General features: G+C 38.8%; 1 protein-coding gene across 1 annotated transcript; it reads right to left on the bottom strand.

Annotated features, from left to right (window-relative positions):
* Positions 1 to 249: 249 nt before the first annotated feature.
* On the bottom strand, positions 250 to 6,268 carry TRAT1 (T cell receptor associated transmembrane adaptor 1). The gene is made up of 6 exons (XM_075491819.1): positions 6,166 to 6,268; positions 5,543 to 5,545; positions 4,465 to 4,501; positions 3,080 to 3,141; positions 1,737 to 1,795; positions 250 to 513 (listed from the first exon to the last, which is right to left on the bottom strand). The coding sequence occupies exons 1-6, from the start codon at positions 6,266 to 6,268 to the stop codon at positions 250 to 252; spliced, it is 528 nt and encodes a 175-aa protein (XP_075347934.1).
* Positions 6,269 to 24,304: the final 18,036 nt, after the last annotated feature.

The following is a 24,304-nucleotide window of genomic DNA, read 5'->3' as shown; positions in this document are numbered from 1 at the left end:
CTGAGATACCAGCTTCTACAACTCCCTTTCAGAATGTCTTCAGCAGGGCAGGTCCTTCAAAGTGGCAGTCTGGATCTTATTTCTTGCTTAGTCCACTTGGAAGACACTTTGGAACACTTAACTTACCCATATTATACCACTGTTTGGTATGTCAGTTTGCCAAGATATTATCTCTAATCATTCACTGCTCCTCCAGAATGAACAAGCAGATCTTGCTTTATGATTATGTATTTTGTTCGTGAAGCCACTTCAAATGTTCTCTCCTTTTGAAGTATGAATCAAACCCATTAATCTGATGGGATCATCATGAATAGCATCTACGTTTGCTTTGTTTTCAGCAGCCAGCTGCTCGCTATTGAGGTAAATGCTAACTTTGGAAGCCATCATGGTGGGGTTAGATGATCTTTCTTCTTCATCCTCTAATGAAGGCTCTGTCTTTCTCCTTGGTTTTCTGCGTTTTCCCTTGACGCTGTGATCAAGTGAGGCATAACACATCTGACTAGCAGACTCCACCTAGAAGGAAATTCATGGTGTATTTAACATTCAGTAGTTATGCTTGCTTTAAAATTATGTCTTAGACTTTAAGTATGTCTGCACTGTAATCATAATAGTGGCTAAAGTATACCTGAACTAGCTGTAAATGAACTCATTAAAAGTACAAATGATTAAGCTGTGGCAGCACAGAAAACAGACCAACATAACCTGATGGTAAATGACTCATGTTTTTAGGATAGTGGCAGTAAGGAAAAATTAATCAAGGTATTATTGGAAAGATTCTCTATGGGAATGAGGGTAGCTTACATAATCAGTCCAAGTTCTTTGGGATGCAAGACATTATTTCATCTGGTTTTCTTCCCACTTTTTTTTTTAATTAGAATCTAGTTATTAGCAACAACATTTTTCACAGGCTTTGTCTGTGCAGAAAACCAACGATGGGTGATTCTTGTCTGTATATATAATCTCATTTCCACTGCAAAGTGTATGCTTTGTATGTCTTTCCCCTGCCTCTCGCTGTGTTTTTCAAGCCAAATTGTCAATACATTTTGACATTGGCATTTTCATAGATTATTCTGTTTCTGTGATGTTAATGGGAAAAAAAAAAAGTCTAGATAAAAAAAGGATATTTCTCTCCCCTGGAAGTATCCTGAGAGAGGCTGGAAATTGCTCCTTATGAAATACCTGGAAATCAACTCAGGAAATTGATGCTAGGAATGCTTCAATTACAGATGAATTTCAGTTGCTTGCATGCTTTTAGGCATCCAAGTATCTCAACAAAATACAAATCAATAGAAAAACAGTTGTCTTTCATTTGTTAAGGCATGTAGATTTTGTGCTGGGCATGAGAGCGCCAGTAAAACTCATGATTATCATGTGATGCAGCTTATGTTTTCATTTGGTTGATGTCCAAAATAAATAAAATTAATTCTTTACATAAGCCATAGCAGTAGACACAGGCTTAATTCAGCCTGATCTGCATGCCTGTGACTGAGCTTTATCATACCATACGGATGGAAATGAGCTGTCTGTAATTCTCCTGCTCTCTCATTAATGACCCAGATGGAACAAAGGGTCAAGTCTGTGCTTAAATTCCCTCATGAACTGAGACACTAACGCATGGTAATTTTTGTAATGAGCAGTGTGAAGATTTTTGTTATATATTGTCAAGGGATAAACATAAGAACTCTGACAGACCACATTACCCTAATTCAGAAATCCAGAATTAAAATTAAAGATACCTGTAGTTGGTTAACTGGCCTTTGAGGCTGGGACTTCATCTGCTCGTAACAACATTCCTCTATAATTTATCAAAGTAGAAAAATGTTTTAGTTAAGACACGCTACTGAGTCTTAAAAGATCAGTTCAACAGATCCTCCCTGTTACAGAACTAACTCCCCCCAGTTTACTTTGGTAGAAGTTCGTTTTGTTTTGAAATCACACACAGATCTCTTCCTCTACTTATAGAGGGGCAAATAGCTAAGAAATGCAGACACACATACTATGAAAATGAAAATAACTTTCTGTTCATATGGATGGGAAGTTTCTCCTTATTCACTAAGTGGACATCCTTTTAGACTGCTAGGAAGACGTCTTGCAATTGGGGGATAACCACGTACTGATGTATTTTTCAGCATAGGCAATCTTTGCTTTGGCTCAGAAAGAGGCTGTGAGTTGTAGCAGCTGGTGATAAATTCTATTCCTGAGTCTGCTTTCAGTTTTCTGTAAATTTGGTGCAAGTTATTTTCTCATTTTAGTCATCAGTAAAACAGATTACTTCCTTACAGTTTTCAGGCTTTTGTAGTGTCAATGCATTTGAGTGTTGGCTTAGTTAAATTTATGCAAACCCTATATGAAAAAGTTGGGTTTGGTTTTTTTTCCCCCGCAGATCAAGTACTTTAGTTCAGTTTTGCTTAACGCCAAATAAGGCTAGCAAAAAAAGTTGTGTTCCTGTTGCTTAAATACTGTTTTAACACCATTAAGGCCTTTGAGACACATACCCTCAGCATATCTAGCTCTGGTTGCAGCTATATGATGTTATTGCCTTTAATGTGGTATCTCTCTGCCAAGGATTATTAACTTCAGCCCAGTAAAGCAGAGAAAAGCTATGTCTGCCCACCATTCAGCCACTGGGCTTGTTTCAGCATATTTGTCAAAGTTGCTGATCTGTGGATAGATCCAGCAGACAACTGGTATGTGTTTGTTTCTGCCAGCTTCTGTGGGAGCATTGACTTTGGGCAGTGAGTAATATGTGTCTTAGATTGCTTTAACACACACGGATCAAGCTGTTATTTCAATTGGTACAGCTTCACATGTAGAAAAGCTCTTGGTTTTGAGATATTTGGATGAACAGGACCATTTGGACTGTAAAAAATCAAATCCAGTGTGAGATCTGGTCTTACAAATAGTAGTGCAGTATGATGGTTTGTAGTTCTATCACAAGTAGGTATTAATACAGCAGTTGAAAAGGGGTAGATTCTCAAGTTTGCTATTTGAGAAACACAGAAAGTGTTGGTCAGTCAGCTTTTAACCATACATTTATTATAGCCTCTGAACAGCCACATGTTCTTAAAGTGAAGCTTACCTAAAATATCTTGATTGAGATTGCCATAAACTGGGTCATCTTCTGTGTAATAGTCATCATAGCTAGAAGGGGAATGGAAGAATACTTTTAATTCACAGCGTATGCTTTATTTAGGACACCACTATTCCACTCTAAACATTTTACAGACATACAGCAATAGCAGATTGTATGTGATCCAAAAAAGAGGACCAAAAATATGGGAGGGGGGCGGAAATACCACTTTTGCCGAAGGGGAAGAAATGGCAATGTCTGTATACTTAAGTATAAAGCTAATCTTGAGACTACTAAACTACTGTTTGATATAGTTCTAGAAATATTAATGATCACTGGAAGGAACCTAGTTCTTGTTCTCTGAGACCACTTTGCAATACAAACTAAAGCACTAAATCTGTCTTTTGGGGAGATGTTCTTAAAAAGTCCATTCTTGATTCAACTAAAATACTTGTGTCACCACAACTAGAGAACACCAAGGCAAAGTTCAGCTTTGGATATTTAGTGGTATTCTGTGTTTCATTACCTGGGGTTGCTTGAAAATGTTTTTAAGCATGTTTGTGAAGATGGGAATTGTTAGTGGGAAGCACTGTGTAACTTTGTTCCTATTGCATCCCTATACTGTGCCTCATCAAGGGAATGAAGTAATGCAATCTAACACAACTTTTTTGGCAGTATTTTTCAACTGAACAGGCAGTAATAGACAAACAGAGACTTCCCAACTTCAAGTAAATTTGTAATTGAGGATTGGTTTGGGGGAACAGGTGAAGGCTTTTGTATTGTTATTTCAAGGGCCTTTTATATTTGGGTTGAGATGAGACTCTTTCCATCTCTGTTCTCTAAAGTGGTTTGTTTTGTTTTGTTTTGTTTTTTTTAATATGGAATAAGAGAAACAGACTTGTAACAGACCATGAGCTATCCAGCAGCTGCAAACAGGCTCTGTTTTATTGCTTTTGAAAATCATGTGTTAAAAAAAAAAGGTATGAAGTATAAATACATATAAATTATTGCTCCACAAGTATTAAATATCCAACTATAATTTATCATTGTTTTTTGAGAGTTCTTTTTAATTAGTATAGATTTATTGAGTTTGAGTGATAGTAAATAGTGTTTTAGCTCAATGTCTTGTACTTTGTTCAGTATATAAAATTATCATATTAGTATGCAATTATTTCATTGTTGATAAAATGACGGGAGCACATCTCTCCCATGTAGTTTTTGTTCCTGTTTTCTTTAGAAAACTTTTTTTCCATAACCAACTTGCTCTCCCACATTTTCAGGCAGGCTGCATGAGATATTGGATTGTCCTTTATGCTATCCTGCCAAAGCCATCTGTTATTATTTATCGCTTATTTCACCCTTGCCAGAAAGAAACTTTTTTTAATCCAACTTACCTTGGACTGTTGTCTTCATAGTCATGATACATTTTAGCTGGAAAATTTGTTAAAAAAAAAAATAAAGTGAAGAGAAAATGAAATGTGCTGTTTTAGAACACTTCAGACAATTGTCTTAACTGACACGCTTTTGATTTCACTGTAGTGAGTAAAACTGAAAGCTCTCGCTCTCAGGACGTTCAGTTGTCCCCCTGCTTTTCTCAAATACTTTTGACTAATACAAGAAATGCTTGTGTTATGACTCTGTGCTGTGGCTTCAAAGTCTATGTTAGTTTACAAGACCCCAAAAATGTATTGTAACACATGCGATTAATTCCATGTTTCCTCCTCCTTCTGCTTCTACCTCATCTTTTTCTCTGCCTAGGGAGGTGCATCATGTGTTTATATTACACGGTGAAGGGTTAATTTATTTTACTAGTTCTGTTGCTCAAATCTCTGAAAGAGAGATATCCTGTGATCCACACAGATGAAGAAACTGAAGCAGAGAGGCAACAGCTACAAAGAAATATATTGCTAGAGCTTGATTAATGTCAGGAATGCCTGACTTTCTGTCCTCTGCTCCAGGACTCCAGAATTTACCATGGTAAGCTCCAATTCCATAAACAATGCAGCATCAGCCAATCTGACCGAAACTTTGCTCAAGGTTAGTTTTGTAAATGACTGATTTTTTTCATCATAGAAATATCTGCCTAGTAGCACTGAAAGACAAAATAAACCAAAAAGGCACCCCCCACATCCCACAACACTCCAGCAGCTCTTTTAATATCCTGTAATAATCTAATTCTCTTATACTTCGTGAGTTCAGTTTATAAGCATAGGCCTTCTGTTTATGTAGATTATCTATATGTATGTGTTTAACATGGTTGAATCCACCACTGTTTGCCTGCCAATCCATATGCATATAGCACAGGTGCCGGTTTTCCTGCATAAAGGCCATTTTCCCTGCATGGGAGTGGTGAGGACTGTACAACTTAATAACTGTAGAATTGTATGCATAGGAGAGGTTGCACTGGCATAATGAATTCTGTTAAAAAGTCATAGTCAATTTTAACCAAAATCAGAGTATGACTGTAGTCACCCTCTAACATAAATTAAACAAAGCAGTTCCTTATTGTGAGTGACATATTGCTTTAAGAGCTACATTAGGATCCCATGATGAAAAGCAATTAGAGCTTTTTTTCAAAATAAACTGATTAAGCATAACATGTATGAAATCTGAAATTCAAATAAGCATTCAGGAATTTTGGGAGGAGAAAATTTTCTCAAATGTATTTTGTATTAGTGCAGCTATTTAAAATAATTTTTAAATTAAAGTAAAAATGATAACCAGTTATATGAAAAGTACACTTAAAAAAAGGAAATTACAGATGTTAAAAATATACTTTAAAAATAAAAATTTAGGCAGAACTGAATTCTTCACCTTGTACATGTTCTGTTGGTTTGTCTTCAAAGAATGGATTTAGGTAGTTGTTTTTAGCAGCAGATTGGGCAGCTAGCAATCATTCTGTAATCATACCTAACTCTCCTAAAAAGTTTTAAAATGTATATCCTCTCAACTAGAATCATTCTTGCCAAAAGATAACTTTTAAGATTCAAAAGAATCAATTTGTTGGCTGGAAATCTCCCAGCAGTGATGGCTTTCTCTACAGACACTTTAAACACTTCAAACACCATTCCTTACAGAGAAACAACATTACTTACCTTGCTTCTTTTTCATATAGTGTGAAATATTCAGTATCAGTGAAACAACCAGAGCCAAACTCAGAAAGGCCAAAACTCCCCAGACAGAAAAATGGCAGTCCATTTCTGTAACTGAAAGAAAATAATTTTACAGTTTGTGTTGTCTAACAGTTTTACTGTATTCCTTGTGGTTGGTTGTTTTTTGCTTTCTATAGTTCAAGCTGCTATTTTGTTGTTTACTCTGTGACAGCCATTGCTATACAAGCTAAATAATTAATATCAAAACCAGATGCTAAATAATAAGAAGGCAACATCAATAAACTGTTAGCAGAACTACTGTTTCTTAGCAATTCAGCCAAAGGTTGGGCTATTGGTTTGCCTGTAAAATGCAGTAAAAATCAGAAATTGCTAAAGAAAGATGCATTTTAGTGAATAGCTTTGAAATTATTTTTGTAATTGTCTTTAACTTCCTATTTGCAGTAAATTTTTGGCTAAATTCTAGAGTTCATGAACGTAGTTCTGAAGATTAATTCAGTCAAAACAGCTTACTTCACTGGAAATGTCTCTGAATACTAGCTAAGACCATCAGGTTATAACAATCCCTGCAACAAATTTCAAAGGTTGGTTATGTGTTTTCTTGTATCTCCTATGAAAATTACTTACTTTACTCATATCCTCGCTCTCCTTCCTGAGAAAGGAGTGGCAAAGAATGAGCAGTAGCTGGGAACTGGTGAACACCCCCAGAACTACGGCAGAGAAAAACCCGAACAGCTCCTGAAGAATCACTTGGTAAGAGGTGGGTCAACTTAATTGAACAAAGCCTCCCTTTGCACTGAACTTGCCCCTCCTTGGACTCCTGTTAGAAACACAGGAAGGAACCCACACACACCAAATGTATTTTGTCATTTAACTAATTCTTCGATTACCCTAGCTCATACAAACTTTCCATTACAAACCATGCTGAAGCGAGTAGCCTATCTGTGAGAGCCTAATGGCCAAAATGATCAGTGTTGCTGCAAATGGTCTGTGAAACCCTTCCTTGACAGAGGAAATGCTAAGCCAAATACATGAGTCAAAGGAGCTTGAATCTAGATTTTTCACTTTCCCCAGGGGCACGTTTCATATTCTTCTAGATTTGGAATGTTTGAAATAAAGCCTCGTCCAAAAAACTAATGAACTCCACTAATATCGCACAAAAGTCTAGCTGGAGCAGAGTGGTCAAGGGGAGAGATTGGATGATACTGTCAGAGTGAGATTCAAGCAGGTCCATAATGCTTTTGTTTGGTTTTGATGTAGCTGGATTCCTTCAGGAGGCTGACATTTTGTTTGCTTCTTAAAAGAAAGCTGAGGTAAAGCAGTACAGGAATACACATTCCCATGTTGCTGGCCGGGGTGGTGGGGTGCAATGCATTTGCTCCTGCTGAGAAGACAGAGTTTTCTTCCTTGGCTGACTGGCTCCAGCTCACCTTAGGAACTGCCCCTTACGTGTTTTGTTCCCTAATTATGCTGGTGTTGCAAAAGCTGTTTTAGTTTTGTTTTATTCCAATTCACAGATGTTTTTAGGATGATGAAACAAGATAAGATAACCCTTGGTAGAAAAAAATCACAAATCACATGGGCTTCTATGATACCGGTTTCCTTCCTGCTCAGAACTCTTTTAAAAAGGAACAAAACAGAGCAAATAAACTGTAACTTTCTGACAGACTTGTAACTGGGTTTTGCACATGGTACTTCCAGTGGCCATTTATCCTTCCTTTTAAACTAAACATCCAGTTTCCATTCCTTTCTTTTCTCCTACCTGACTTCTCCCAAAGGTGTTTGAGGGTTCTCCATCACTGCAATATTACTTTTCATGTTGAGACGCACTTTTTTGCAATGAGATACAGACATTCATGAGGAGAGACAACACCCCCATGAAGCAGCTAAATATTATTCCAATTTTTCAGAGTAGGAATTAAAAGAAAGGGAGATCTCGCCTTGAGAAGACGTTATCAGACCACATCAAGAACCACCAGTGTTTGGAACCTGGTTACTCTACAATTAGTCACTCCACACTTGTATCCTACGCAACCTGTCCAAAACTAGAAGAAGTCTATGTCAAAGTCAAGAACTTTTAAGTCTCAGTGTAGTGCCTGAATAATAAGAGTCATCCTTCCTTCTTCTGTCCTTTTATCTTTTCTGATGTGATTCCTTTCTGTTTTTCTTATATTCATTTCATATTTCTTTTCCTACAAATTCTTTTTTTTTTTTTTTTTTTTCAGGGAGCAAACCCAGTATTGTGGCCTAAAAGAAGGGAAGCATACATAAATGTGATAGAAACTATAGCCCTGTGATTCATTAGAATAAAAAGAGTGAGTAGATACCTCAAATACAGCTGGAACCTAAGTTTGTACCTTTTTCTTGATACTGAATGCTGTCATTTATCTTTCTGATTCAGGAATCCTATTTTTCCCTGGTGTTTCCAGAGTAGGAGGAGAACTCTTAGTTTCAAACTGAGTATTTCCAGCCCTTAAATGAAGTGGAGGAGGTAACCAAATTTTTTATGATAATTATTTTTTTGTGTTTCAGCTTCTGATTTAAATTGGAATTATTATCTGGAAAATAGTAAAGGTTGACAAAAGTTGCTTCCCTCTTCAGTTTCAAGTTTAACTTCTACGGTGTTTGAACAATCCCACTTCTCTAGGACTTTAAAAATATTCTAGCAAAACAAAAGGCATGAAACTTGGATTTCGAATAAAACATACCAATGTTTTTAAACCTTACAATCTATAGCTCTTTCTTAAACATGTTTTAGAAAACTGCATGGGTGTAAGAAGATTAAGAAAACAACATTTAAATGTATTCCTCACTGAACACTACTTAGTTTATTTTTAAATTTATTTTCCACAACTCGGACTTAAACATCTGCTTGTATTTTAGTAGAATGTACACAAACAAACGTGTGACTTCAGTATCTTATTTTTTTAATTTGTCTTTGCAATACGAGCTGTTTGTCAGACAACACTACTTATATTTCAGAAACAACAGCAGTTTTCATTTACCTCATAAAACCATAGTAAAGGCCTTGATCAGAGACATACAAGTGCTGCTCTGAGTGCACTATGCTTTTCTAAAGTCAGTTTCAAGTTAATCTTACTGTCCAAGTACAAAATATGAGAGATTTTTATTTTATATCTTAGCTTTACAGATATACAACTCCCAGCTTTCCCAGGTGTTCTTGTACTACCTTTATAGTTGTTGCCAATATGCTAGCTATCTATATTTATAACTGCATTATTTAAATATTTACTACTTTGACAACAGCAGCAGTAGAAGGAAAGCTGAATACCTCTGTGAAGAACAATTTGTCTCCTCAGATAACTACGCTGCTGTCCCTATATGTATAATAGTAGATGCAACCTGTGACAGCTAACTGGTTGTGCCAAAGATAAGGTGACTGTGGATGGAGAGTGAGAAATTAAACAGAGAAATCTGTTAGACTAATTATAGTCTGTTCTGAAATAGTGTCTTCTATTGTCTAATTTTAATTCTCATTCAAGTCATCTACTGTCAAATGTAGCAAAACCAGATTTTTTTTTTTTTTTTTTTTTTTTTTACATATTTATTCCAAAGAACTCGTAGCACTGTGTTCAGGGGCATTCTCACTCAATTGCTGTCAAATTGAGTATTTTAAAAAGTTTTGTCATATCTTTGAAAAATAAAAAATTAGGCCCCTGGGAATAGTACACTATGATTCTAATAGGATAAGCTCAAATTCCATCAGGGCTTTCTGCAATACCCTATCTGTGATGGGAAAAACCCAAGAGTGATAGTAGTTTGTTCATAAGAAATCATATTGAAGCTGTTCTTAATGTGTTCCTTTGTGAAAGGAAAGAGTTCATCGTATAGCCAAAGGTTTCATGAGAAGGACAATTCTTGTTTTATTTTTAGAAGAAGTTGGGATGTGTGAGCGGGGGAAGTACTATATTTAATCATTATAAAGATGACGGTATTTTGAATACCTAATACCAGCATCTCTCTAGTATTAATGATAGATAGATTCCTATTCTGCTGTTCTTTCATTTCTATTTGGAAACAGGGTCTAAGTTGGAGTTGCATCCAAGTAGAACATCTACCTTAGGTAATTTACTCCATCTGGATGAAGTTTTTACTTTTCTGACTTTAGGGATGGGGTTACTTGCCGCCTTTTCGTATATTTTACACTGCTATAAACTAAAGGTGCTATATTCACACAAGAAAATACGGACAAACAAAAGACTTTTTACAGACATAGTTAATTGTGCTTTTCCTCCTTTTTAAATCTATTGACAACTTTCTCCACCAACAGAGACAAGACATGGGAATAAATAGACTTTTGGTCACTTGTTCTTAGGTTTTCTCTTTGCAGGGTTCATTATACTGTAATTGGAGGGGGGTCAGGGGAAAAAAGCAAACAAAAAAAATAACCAAACAAACAAAAGCCCCCAAACCATTCTAATCTTTCCTGGATTAATTTCTGCAATTCAATGTTATTGCAACTCAAAGGAGTGGACCTAATCATGTACTAACCTTTAGGGAAAGGGGCCAGATTTAACAATTCGGGGCTAGAAATAGGTGTTTATCCTCCTAACAGCATAAGAATAGGTAGCAGAAATACTAAGTTTCATTGCTTCTTGTTCTAATGTATTTTGTTTAGAGAATCCATCACAAAGGATAACAGGAAGATATCATACTTCTACCAGTTTTTCCTACTGAAAAGGAACATGAGGCGGGCAATATAGATACCTGTCTAGCAAGAACTGGACATGCCATCTATGGTATCAAGTCATCATTCATAGAAGCAGATTAATTACTTTGGTCACTACCAGATTTAAGATGATGATCTGGAGCACGAAATGGTTTGTTTCCTGTTGTTTCTGTCTGCAAATTTGGCAAAGATGAGACAAAAATAACTTTTTTTTTCCCCACCTCTCCAATTAAATGGTGAGATAAATAATATTCTATACTAATGACCCTTAGAAAAAGAAACCCATTAAGAGACTGATGAATATTAAATTAACTTTAAAGATGCTTCCACCTGTGTGAGTTTTTAAGACGGGATTAATTCTCCGGAAAGGATTCCTTAAACTGCAATTAATTAGTCCACAACTAATTGCTTTGTAAGATATCAACTTCAGAAGAGAAGCAGCACACTGTAAAATAAGAAGCCCTCAGCACAGAAAATATTTTAAGCACAAAACTAACACCAATGCTTAGTGTTCATTAACAAACCTTAATTAATGAAGGCTTCAGCTGTTGATGATGACTCATCATCATCATAATTATTATTAATAATGTGACTTCAGAACCCTGAGCAACCTTCTTGGAAGACTGGTAATCTACCATAGTGTGTTTTTACTGCTCCTTTTTTTACGAGTTTATAATACTGAAAAGATAAGGCTTACCTATTTTTGTTGTTTGTAGGAATACTCCCCGCCCCTTTATCCAACAGGAAATCAAGTTATGTTGGCAGATCTTGGATGCTCTTTTGTTTTGGACCTGGCAGCATGAGTCTATCTCCAGAGTTGCCGCCAATCTTAAAGGTCTCCAGTCTTTTTCTTCACCTGCTTTCTTGCAAACAGGAAATGTGGTTCAGGCTTTTAAAACCTCACTAGCAAACTGGCGGTCTCCTTCAGTGTTTGCATCCAAGAGAGGAATAAAATATTTGCGTGCACTTGCATTTATTATCCACCTGTCTTGCCACAGAAGAGCATGTACAGGATTATTAGTTCCATTTTATATGGTACAAACCTACTTTTGTAATATTCATATGACACCCATGCTCTAAGTCTTCCTGTTTGTGGTGTTATGTTGAATTCAACAAAAGTATTTAGATACCTCTTAAACTAAATTACAGAACTATTTTACCTAGGAGTGCTATTTGAGGTTTCTAAACCAAGTCTGAAAGTCCATCGCTGGGAGAGCCTACAGTTTCGCTGGAACAGGATTCAGAGGTACGATGCAGAACTTATACCATTGCCAGCTCTAGAAGGTCAGATTAGGATATCATAATATGCTTCATTCATTCTTTTAAAGTCTATGAATCTGGGCCCACAATCTAGAACAGCTGTGGAAAGAGAGGGTAAATCAGCATGTGGCTTACTGTGTGTATTTATCTTTAAAATTTAATGAAACATGTCTGTGTTTGGGTAGAGAAGCCATTTTATTCTCAGAATCGGAGTAGCTTCTTCCAGAGGAAGCTTGCGCTCTGAGCACTGTCAAAGCTTTCTGTTAACTTCTGAGGGTTTGGGAGGTTTTTTTGCAGAGCAAACGGTTTTATTTCCAATTATGCATAATACAGAAGCGGGAAGGGTTGCTTAAGAGAAGAAGTGAATCACATGACTACGTTTGTCTTTTTGGAATATGTACATTGAAATAGCCCTCAGTGTAGTCCAAGGAGCAATGTAAAACATTGCTCTTCAAGAAAGGCTCTTATGTAAGAAAATGTCCTTTGCAGTATATGTTTATTTGGGATGTTATTACTTTGGAATATTATTTTTATATTAACTACCTTAAGTCAATGCTTAAGAAATAATTTACTGGATTAGCATCTTATTTGAACATGAAGGAGCAGGCTAATCTTGAATAATATAATATACCCTTCCATTTGAGTCCAAAGGTGAAATAGACTCTTAACTACTCAGAGCTTTCGCACAATGAAGTGAGTTGATGAGAATAAATGAATATAAAAATACTGAAAATGGTGGGAATTCTTACACTTTAATACTGTTTTTGAGGTTGTAATTATCATGATGAAAAATTGCATTAAAAAGAGCACTGTTTTAAAGTGGACATAGCTTTGGCATTTGCCAGCAACTGAATTTAGACACCCCATTCATAAATATGGGTAGAATCAAAATTTCTCGTTGTTAAACCAAAAAGCATAGGTCCATCACATTTCACTGAAAACCGGGATATAGAACTACAGCTCCTTTCAGTAAGTGATGCATTCTATGATCTGTAGTCTACGTTGTGGCTTTAAGCAGGGAAGAGATCTGGTTTTGTGAAGTGGAGACTGCAATTCATATGTTTGAAAGTAAAGGGTTTGTTGTGAGCCTAGGGAAGGAGAAGGTCTCGACCACTTATGACGACTGGATTTAGCAGTTCCGTGTTGTAGGCTCAAGTGAACAGAAGAGTTATGAGGCCATCTGATGATAGTATGCATCTCGAGAGGAAGCCTCTTGTTAAGAAAAAGAAGGATCCTGAATTGAGAGAGAAGCTGGAGAGTGTGGGGGATATGTATTGTAAAAATGGAGACAGTTGCTTAGTTTCTCAGCTAAGAGCACAATGAGTAAATCTGAGATCTGCAAAGGATACAGAATGAAATGCTTATCAGCCTGAACAAGAAGCTTACAAGGAATAAACTCCTTTGGAGATAACTAGGGGCATAATGGAAAGGTGAACACTGAGAATGCAGGAGCAGATTTCTGGGTTTGTAGTCCTGGTGGTGTGTTAATAAATCTGCTCTCCAAGAGCAAATCATTGTTGTGCAGTATCAGCTTTGACTGGCTGCAGAAGTGAAGTCTATTGGATTGGACATGAGCTTGGTATGCTATTTTGGGCAGCCTGCAACAGACTGAAAGCTCTGTTAAATAGCAAGAAATTATTCACTGCAGGCTTTAAAATCCATCATGAATAGAAAAGACTTCTTACTTTTCTTTCTTGTCCTTTATATCGGTGCTACATTAAAAAACTTAGTGAGCCAGTAGTCTGCTTAAAGTGCTGTTATGTGGGATAATAAAGACAAGGACAAATTCCTGCCTAATTTTAGAAAGACAGGACGTAAGGTAACGCTACTGTATCCACATCTATTGTGTACAAAGATGTTTCCTCCTCTCTTGAAAGTCCCTGAGCTATGAACTGCTGGATGCATATTCTGGGGAAGTATCTCTGCTTAGCTACTTACGTGATCTTTGGTAAACATATGCTGCTGATGTCTCCAAGATAAGAATCTATATCAAATAGACATCTGACTTGACTGGGAATAGCTCTTTCTATTTGAGTTCTTGGAGAAGGTAAACGGAGTACTATTAAATATTGATGTACAGAGATGTATATGAAGGAGTCAGTCTGTGCTCAAATGGAGTCAAACAGTACTGTTTGGCAGAAGACTTGGATGATCGAGTGAAGCTGAGAGATCACTTGATAAAGTGAAAAAAAGAACTTATAAAGTAGTATTTTGTTTGTTGTTTTAGGCAAAGACAAGCAGAAGAATCCTAAAGTAGGCATGAAAGACAACTTTACGTCTGGAAGGGAAGCCATACTTGGGAAGGGAGAGGGTGGATACTGAATTTCTTTCTTTGGGCTTAGCTGAGTCTTCCTAAGCTTGATATTACTGTAGAGAAAAAAAAAAAAAAGAATAAGCAGTACATTATGGATGTTAGGGGGTTTTTGTCTTAAAAAATGCATGTTGCTATCCAGAGAACGGAATAATTAGAAATCCTAGAAGTGCCTGTGTTAAGTACTCATGGTCTAGGAAATGGTAACTCACACTTACCATGAAGTTCCTTAAACTTGTATGTTTATGCATCTGTGATGTGTATGGAATTGGAAGGTTTACACTCATTTTTGAGGAAGGAGATATGTGGCAGCAGCCAAACTTGTTAGATATCTATATCTAATTTCTGTGATCAGATAGCAGACTGTTGCCACAGAGCATGGAGCTGAGGCAGTGGCTGACCAAGGAAAGATTATAATATTGCTGAGACCCCCAACAGAGGACATCAGCAAGTTTTCAGAAGCAAGACCATTACTAGAATTTTTATATTTAAAGTGCTTTTCTGGTTCTGGATGAACCTTGGCATGATGGAACATTTTACTGTGGTTGCTTAAAAAGGTAACAATCCTTAGCACTTCCCAGCAGTCTCTTCCAAGCCTGGAATTTGCTGTACGTGACTGGAAACCTCAAGGGAAAAGAATTTTCAGCCTTATTGACCCGAAAGTCACTTCAGAGTTTGTAGTTTCCCTTATACTCCACCCCAAGAAATCAAAAAGCCCTCTTGAATCCTTCCTCCCTGTTTTCAAAGAAGAAAGTCTTTGCTATGCCACTAAAAGAAGACTTCTAGGGACTGCCTTAACCTTTTCTTAGAAAAGAGTATTAAAACTAAGTATTACATTTTTCAAGTGTAGTTGGAGAAAATGCAAATTTAACAGGCAGTTGGCACAAGGCTCCAATACATTTGACTTGATAAACCTGCATCTCTTATTTACTTAAGAAGTCAATTAGTTCAGCACGTTTTTGCAACGCGTGCATGTTGCCAGCAAGCTGTACTTTTCTAAGACCGTAGAATGCATGTTTATTCTAGCTTCCTGAAGGGGAAATAAATTGCACACCTGACAACAGAATAAGGCCTCAAATGCCTACTTTCTCTATCACTACTCAAATTACAGCCTTTCTTCGAAAAATGATGTCATTTTCAATGCTAAGTGGTGTAGTGGAAACCCCCTTGCAAAGAATGAAAGAGAGACTGTTTGTAGTAAAAGTCTTAAAGTGTAGGTATTCCTGCAAGATGTAAATGACATTTCTGTTTGAAGTGGGAATATATTTTTAATCATGAATCTTCTAGGATTTGCTGGGGAAAGTAACTACAGCAGAAATGCTTTGAGGGTAGCTTATGCTGAAGTGGAGTCTGCTCTGGTTCTAATCTCACAAACATATCGGAGAAGTAGAACAACTGTTCTTTTAAGCTTAGCACGTGGCTCTTTGCTTAGATTGCAGGTGCAGAGCTGGTGCTCCTTGTGTAGTGAACACAAATGAGCAACATGCTACAGAAGACAGGTTGGCATAAAATAGCTGCCAGAAAGAGTGAGGCCTTTCGAGCCAGCCTCAAATGCTGCAGAGAGCTCTTCTGACTCCTACAGTGAATTTTGTAGGTGATGATAAAATTAAAAAAACAGTGTCATTTGTGCATTGTAGACAAAGTCCTGAATTTCACTGTTCTACTTAAACCATTGTTAAGCACAATGCTATCATCTCATTAGCTGCCCCTGAAATTATGGCTGCTATTACAAGCAATATCATGGGTTTCCTGTGGGGAAACCACAGGGGGTTTTTTTCCGAATGCTACAAAACCTTATTATCAAGGACTGTAAAGAGAAAACTTCTTATCTTGGTAATTCTGCACTGTCAAAATTTCCATTGAAAGCTAACACTGCACACTTGTGCAGCTTTGGGTGGAGTTTTTTGTGTTGTGTGCTGTGAGATAGCTGAGCAGTCTCTGCACAACTAGCAAACGGAGAACAGATGCCACCTCATCCAAAACCTGCAGAAGTGTGGCCTTTCCATTCACTTCAGTGGATTTTATTTTCTGTTCAGACAGATGCTGTATCCTGAGAGAGATGTAATCTCTAGTCTTATTTCTTTCAATAGCCACAAGAAGAATTAATTTCCTAAGTTGCTATAATCCACTTACCTGGCTTTAGGATTTTTGTAATTCCCCCTTGACACAATTATAGGAAGAGTGTGGGCACATATTTTCCCCTGGGCAGCCGAAGACCTGATCCCGTAACTGTTCCTCATGTGAGACACCCTAGTGAAGCCAGCAGGCCCCACCCTGTGCTTGGCAGCAACCTTGCAACTCTATCAACTTTGTTTGACCAGAGCGCACAAAGAATTTGTGAGCAAGACAGTATCCCTAAAATACTGAGCTTGTGCTTTTAAAAGTCGCTTGGGACAGCCATGAGCATGTCCGTGTGGCTCAGCTGAAGCTAGTGTAGAAAACCCGAATTCGTATGTATGTGGCCTGGAGCCTTGCGGAGAATCTCCCCAAACAGTGTAAGTCTCTCCCTACAATGCTAAGGCTGAGCTAATAAACCTGACTCCTCAACTGTGCTCATTGCTACAGTGATTAAGCCGATTCCAGTTCTGCACTGCGTCCTTTAACCAGCTTAGCCTTCGTAGTGAGCTTTCACATCCATTGCTTCTAGCTTAAGCGTTTGGCTAGGAGAATGTCAGAAGCTTGTCCTCTCTGTTGCAATGAGTGAAACTTGCTCTGCTTTGAGTGAAGTATTCCCAGATACAATTTCGAATGAAAATAACCACTTTGAGCAAAACAACACCTGTGCTCTAGTGGATGACTGTCATCACATCTAATGAGTTGTCATAACTCGGGCTGCTGTTTCTGTATTTGAACACTAAGCCTCTTCCACCACTCCCCCAAGCCTGTGTTATCACAGCATGGTTCATGTTGGCTCTTAACTGGACTTTGGCCTATCCCTCTTCTGGACACAACAGAAGTTCTGAGCTCCTTAAAAGCTGCTGGAGACCTAGGCTAGGCTGTCTGGTTGGGGGTTCTTGTTAGATGTCAAACTGCTGTATATGTGTCTGCTCCCACCTCCCTTTGCCATGACAATGCAGGTAAAAAGCATTTGAACTACTTTGTTTTCTGCTCTAACATCCTTCCTGCGTTTTATCCCTTGAGGGACACTGCTCCCCTAACATGACACAGTTGCCAGAAGGCAGCAGGAGAACCACAGCACTGGGAATCAAGGGATGTGTTCATGCACACGTCTGCAAGGTCACAAACAGTGATGAGGAAATGAAAAAATGCATAAGCCTGCCTCAACTTAACCTCTGTGATTGCATATATTTACCGATAAGCCAAGGTATCTCTGCCATGCAGGTGAATGACCGTTTAGGTCTAATTAGTGTGCACATAGGTTAAGATGAAGATTTGAAATAATGACTGTGAAGCTAACTCTTGAAAAGTGGTCAGTGATGCATTGGAGTAGCCTGAATCACTCAACTACTGAACCTTTCAGCTTAACAGTGTTGTGGTTGCATCTCTATTTAAAGAAATATCTGGTAAGCAGATAAAAGTGCCATCTCACCACATTCACGGCTGTTAAAACATTGTTTTCTTACTACTTCCTGTTCAGCACTGCATTTGGGCACAGCAAAGCGTGTGCCGGTTTCCTTGTAGTATAAACTGTCAGTGACTTGTTAGCATTTGCAGAACGAGCACAGGTGCGTGGAAAATAGATGTCTTGTCCCACAAAATGTTGTAAGGCTATAAAGTGATTGTTCTACATTGACGTGCACATTTTGGCATTTCTCAGAGGCCAAAATAAATATATAATATGTTTAAGGTGTTTTTTTGGACATGGCAGTCTTGGGTTAAAGTTTGCGTGGAAAAGGCAGGACATGGACTGAATTTCTGTCTCCATGTGATAGCTGAAAAATGCAGTCATGGACCCTGTTAGGTGCTGTGGCTGGCCTTACTCTGTCAGGCACAAATGCTGCATCCTCAGTGGGAGGAATTTTTCCCAACAGAAAAGTCATGGCACATTTCACTAAGCTTCCTGGCTAACAAGCTCATGTTCTCTCAGAAATATGGCACTGCTGAAAAACTGATCGGCTCTAAGCAAGCTCTGTTGTTGCTACTTCAGATTTATAAACTAGTAGAATAAACCCATTATTTTGATTTTTTCCTTTGTTTCTAATCTAGGATACTATGGTCTTTCTATTCATGTCCCATGCTTAATAACTCTTCTTTTGGGTCTATTTGACTACTTAAGAAAGGTGCTTTCCTCTTTTATGAAAATATGCTACTTAGGAGTATTTTTTGTCGTCTTTTTTGTGTGCGTGCAGCTCCCACTTCCATAGTTGATGCTTAGGAAGGAGTTGCTCTACATGCTATTATTGGTGCCAATAAATTCTTGCTATGCTGCTTAGTCAGTACTTTATTCATAGCACTGTCCAGGGATGCAGAAATATTTGCATGAGTGGCTTTTCTCCTTTTATAAACTAAAGAACATAATTACATAGTATTTAAAGGTGATAGACAATTGTGTGATTTGATTGCTATTTAGAAATTTCTGTTCAGATGCTGATTTAACTGATGAATAAAAAAACGCACATCCTTCTACATCACCATTGATGTACACATATGCATAGGTTCAGCTCTCTATGTCAGATATGACCAGGTGGAGCAAAGACATTGTGACTGGGATGGGAGTGAATGACACCAAAGTGGGCAGCAGTGCTATCCCTCTCTGTGACCACTGCAGAAATAGATGGCATTTCTGTCTTTAAAACTACTTATGGGTTTAGGAGTAAGTGTGCTAAAACTACGTAGCTCGTTGTATGCCCTTTAGGCCATGCTCTGCAGCTGCTGAAAAGAAAGGCTGTTCTAAATGGAGTTCCGAAACTTGATGGCATTCCCTTCAAGCGGACGAGGCAGGTAGAGCAAGCCATTTTCCAACCTTACCTCCACCTCCCTAGTACAGAGGTGGCATATGATAATAAGTAGAATAGGAGGGTAGAAGGGTATAGGTTGACTGTATGCTGTAGCCACACTTCCGTGGGGGGTGGGGGGAGAAGTACCAGCACCCCTGAAGCTTAAAAATGAAGTGAGGCAAGCAAGGGAAAGGTGTTAGTGTTACTATTTGATCTTTGTGCACTGAACTTTATTTTCTTCTCAGTGCATAACTAAGTGCATGCTTAAAACTGTTCATCTTTGCTGTGAGCCAAGCATCCTGGATAAAGCATTGGTTTTATACCTCACTCTACCCTTTACTTGAAGTGAAACTTTATTTTAGGAGTTATAGCACCATGATAAAATGGAGAGAAGAATGTAAATTATTTTCTGTCGTTCTTGGAAACAATCATCCATTTTAGCTGAACAGTCACAACCTGGGTATTGCAGCTACTCGGGGAGAAAAAATTTGTGGTAAAGGCTGTCCATCCTGGTTTGCAGCTTTCTCCTACTGAATGCTTTCATTCTGTGCTTAAAACACACACATCATGACTTTACATCATGGGACAGTTCACAGAGGGTCATTTAATCACACAGAGATGGCAGGTTCTGACTTGCCTGGCACCAGTTTTCCTGGAGTTGTGCTACAACTCAGTAGCAGTAACAAAACTGCAGAGTACAAAGAAAAGCTGGAATTTTCTCCATATGTGGATGAGACTGCTTTTCTTTTAAACATTATTAACGTCCAGTATACATAAAAAATTTGCACTGATAACATTGTTGAACAAAGGTGCAGCATTTGATTGACATGCAAAACCTAGAGTTTCTTTCTCCATAGCTAGAGGCTAAGGAGGTTCTTTTAAAGAAACTGTTGATAGCTTTTTTTTTTCTTTTAATTGATAGGAAAGGCCTCTGACTGAGGCCATTTGTAGCTCATAAAGGTTTCTATTTCACTGGTTAAACATGTATAATTGTGCGTGATTCATACACTAATGCTGCCACTTGATGCTAACTTTTTTTCCCTGCTATCATATAATGGAATTCTGTATGTTAATGTGCCCATTCACTCAGCTTAGGCAATGCTGAAATCCAGAGAGAAGCTATACAGAAATGAATCTGTACTGAAGTGCTTTTTAAGGCTTGATATACAAGACTTCTTACAGCACTGTCTATCCTTGAAACATATCAAAACACTTTATAAAAAGTGAAATCAATAAATGCTGTGCATCATACACAGCATGACTTGCAGTCAGTTCTGCTATAGAATACACCTCTTACCCAGCAGCAGCTCTGAGAGACTGTTTAAAGCCATGATGGAAGGATGCCATCAAATGAGGAACGCAGGTTGGCTTCTCCTGAGTAGAGGAAGTAACACACAATTTCCTCCACACACTGGAGTAACTTTTTCTCTTTGTGCAAACAGATCTATGGTACATGTCCAGAGACTTGGCTCTGAATTTCCCCTGAGCATTGCTATAATTGCAAGTTCAGACCTCCAATGACTTGCTGAGAGCACTAATTCATGTCTAGTTTAAGCACAGGAGACATCTGGAGATTTAATGCATTTAAAGCTAAATGTGTCAGGTTTTCAGGAAGGGCATTATACTAGGAATTCTAAAATTCCTGGAATGAGGTAGTTTCTACCCTACCTAGAAGGCTTGTGTTTCATAACATGACTTAAGTATCAACTCAGTAATATTTCCCTGTGGCTGTAGAGAGCCTGACAAAGTAACTATGAAATACTACCTGCACTTCTCGCTTTGATGCCAGTGTTTTTAAAGATGTCATATTGATGATTTAGATGGTTAAATTTTAAGTTTGGAGAAGCAAAGGAGGGGAGCAGAGCACTATTATAAGGAATTTCACTAATGTGTGACAAGCAGTACTTACAGTACCATCCTTGTACATCTGCTTTCCTTGATGTGACACACCGGCCACTTTGACCATCCTGGTCCGGAGGTGGGTGAGGGACTCCTGCCCTGGGCTGCACAGTTAGTAGTTTGCTATGGGCAGGCTACATTTTGAGCACTGTCTTTCCTGACATGACCTGCCTCCCTAGCTGCAGTGCAGGGCTGGAGCATCTCTCCTGCACTGATTCATGAGGTAAAGCTCTAACAACAGTGAAGCTTCTGATGGGAGACAATTGGGCAAGGTTGTCCTACCCCATATGAGAGACTTGACAGCACTAACAGGAGAAAGAACAGAGGCTTGCCTGCATTCATGAGCCTTTAGCAGCATGTCACTGATACCTCCTTTTAGGAGGTGGAGGGGAGGGCATGCAAATCTTTAAAACTTAGAAAATGCTGGCCAAGTAGTGAGATGTCACCTATGCAATTAATACTTCTTAGAGTAAACTAGTTTCTTCAGTAGTCAGAGAGATCCTATATTACTGTACTGTAGGGTTATTTTATACAGGTCAGCCATATCCCTCACTCCCCTCACCAGCATACTGAGGCTGCCAGTTAATTGGCAGCTGCCTTGCTGTAGTTCAGAGATGAAGATGTTTGTTATCCTGGAGTGGGATCAATAACTGTGCTGCTTTACTTGCAATGTCTGTGATTTCTGGCAAGCATAAGGACTTTTCTGCTATCTTAACCCAAACTACGATTTAATTAGAGGATTTTAAAACGGTCGATACAGCCATCTGTCCTGTGCGAAGGCTTTCTTATGATGATAAGCTGAGCAGCCAGAACTTCAGATCCTTCCAGCAGACACCTATGTTAATTTGGAGAGCTCTTCAAGCTCTTTCCTTTCAGGCCAGCTCTGTTGTGTTCTGTCCTCATCTTTTTGCTTTTATGCACAGAACCGGTCCCATGCCCTCAGCAGGAGCTAGAGTCTTTTCCCAGTGCCAGTGAATTGTCTCTTCCTCCTTTGTTTCCATTTCCTCCTCCTGTCTCTGTTCAAAGGGTGGCTTATCTTGAGTGAAAGCAAACCAATATATAGGTACAGTAAACATCAGGTCAAGATACATAATTCAGTTTACTACAGCAAGGTGGCATTTCTGAGACAGGTGTTTAAGGTACAGAAAGGGATTTTCTGGGCTATCAGATACATGGCTTCTGTTGGGAGAAAAGTACTGGGGTTTGTGTTGCTTCATTAGAATCACAAACAAAAAAGCACAGTCCACTGAGTGCCAAAGCTGTATTTATCTTCATGCCATATTCAGCGCTTTCTCAAGGTGAATATTCTAGCTCAGAAGGAGCAAATGCAGACCGAGGCAGCAAGACTGTGAAAATGCAGACCAAGGCAGCAAGTTCCTACATCTCTGTGCATGGTTTTCAGCAGCACATTTTGAAGTTGAATGCCTTTGCTCTCAGGAAATTCCTCAGGTTATGGATGCTTGAGTTTAATGATCAACCTGTTACATCAAAGGTTGAATGGGAGCGTGGGTCTTGCTGGAAAGGGCAACTGGGTAATACTTCAGGAAAAAGAGAGGCAAGATTTAAGATGAGGAAGAGGTAAGGAATAAAGAAAGAGATGTGGGAGAAAGACACAGAGCAGAACTCGAATCATTTCAGTAAAGGACAGGTAACAAAGGTTCCCATGATGCGGGCCATGCTTCTTGAAAGTAGCCAGAGCCATTGAGCGTGGGATGGTGGTGCTAACACGTCCTCCTTGCAATCTTTGGGAGGCTTGATGCAAGAGCAAAACTGAGTCCTGACATAAGGACTGTGCTGGGCTGGGGGAAGTGGGGGGAGAGGAGGTTGGAAGCAGGTAGTGGATATATAAACCATGTCCATCTATGTGGAAAAATCTGTGCAAGTGTTGAATCTTGCGACTTGAGAGACTCATGTTCCAGCTACTTGCTTCTCCCCTCATCTGCTCTGGGGAAATATTCCACCTCCAGCCGAGGGCACAGAGCAGGCTCTGTACACAAGGGCATAAGACTAACAACCAACAAAAAACCAGAGGAGATTTTCTAGGTTTAAAAAGGAAACAGCTGTGGAAGAGCAAATTCTTGAGGACATCTTAGTTTTCTCCACATGGTTCGTTGTGGGTTACCTTCACTGCCAGAGATGAAAAGACTCGTTCTCAGGCCTCTGAAGAATAACACCCCAACCAGGTTTGCTATGGAAGTAGAAGGTAGTAGTAAAGGTAACAAATATCCCCTTGGGCTTTTGGGGCAATTTTTGGTTTGTTTTTTTTTTCCTCTGGTGGGAAAGCTGATTGACAAGCACTGCAGTGTATTGCTACCTCAGTGGTGTTAGTGCCACTGTTTGTGGTTTGTGGTCTCACTGTTATTGTCGTGGGCTGAATGCATTTTGTGGTATAGGTTAATTCCTTTTTAATAAACCCAGGTCACTTCATACAACGCATCGTCTTTAGAGCAACTTCTAGTGCCAGACTCAGTAGGAATCCATGAAAAAATGAATGCCAGTTGTGAAAGCTATAGACTTAAAAGGCAACTAGGAAAGGAGAGAGTCCTGCACAGTACTGCATCATTTATAGCACTTTTATGTAAGCGTGCCAACTTGCTTTATTTATGTGTGTGTATATTTGGACTTATTTTCCTCCTATTATCCCAGAAATTGATTCTGTTTTGTCATGCCTCTGAGGCTATTTAAAGACTGCATGATAGTGCATCACCTGCCTGAGTCACAGTGAGTACACTGGAACAAATGCCCAGATGCTCCATTTCCAGAGGACAAGGGTATCGGTGCCTGCCTGCGGAGATGAGGACAGCTGGTTCTGCTACTGCCTGGGCCATGGATGCCTCTGTTCTGTGGCTCAGAAAAGGGGCTGGTATTCATGTGGGTTTCCCAGCATGTGTCCTCCTTCATTCTGCACTTGGAAATTTTATCTGAATGTGACGGTTTGGGGTGTTAGGGATTCTGGTAGCCTAATAGGAGTACGTGGTGTTACAGGAGCATGCAGGGTTGGTTTGATGTGTCTCCGATGTGTCAAATTTATATGCTGGCTCTAAACACTGTGCACCCACAAGCGCT

The sequence above is a fragment of the Mycteria americana genome, chromosome 1 (assembly GCF_035582795.1).
Source record: "Mycteria americana isolate JAX WOST 10 ecotype Jacksonville Zoo and Gardens chromosome 1, USCA_MyAme_1.0, whole genome shotgun sequence".
Lineage (NCBI taxonomy): Eukaryota > Metazoa > Chordata > Aves > Ciconiiformes > Ciconiidae > Mycteria > Mycteria americana.
Note: the sequence above shows the minus strand (reverse complement) of the source record. Positions and strands in the feature narration are given on the sequence as shown.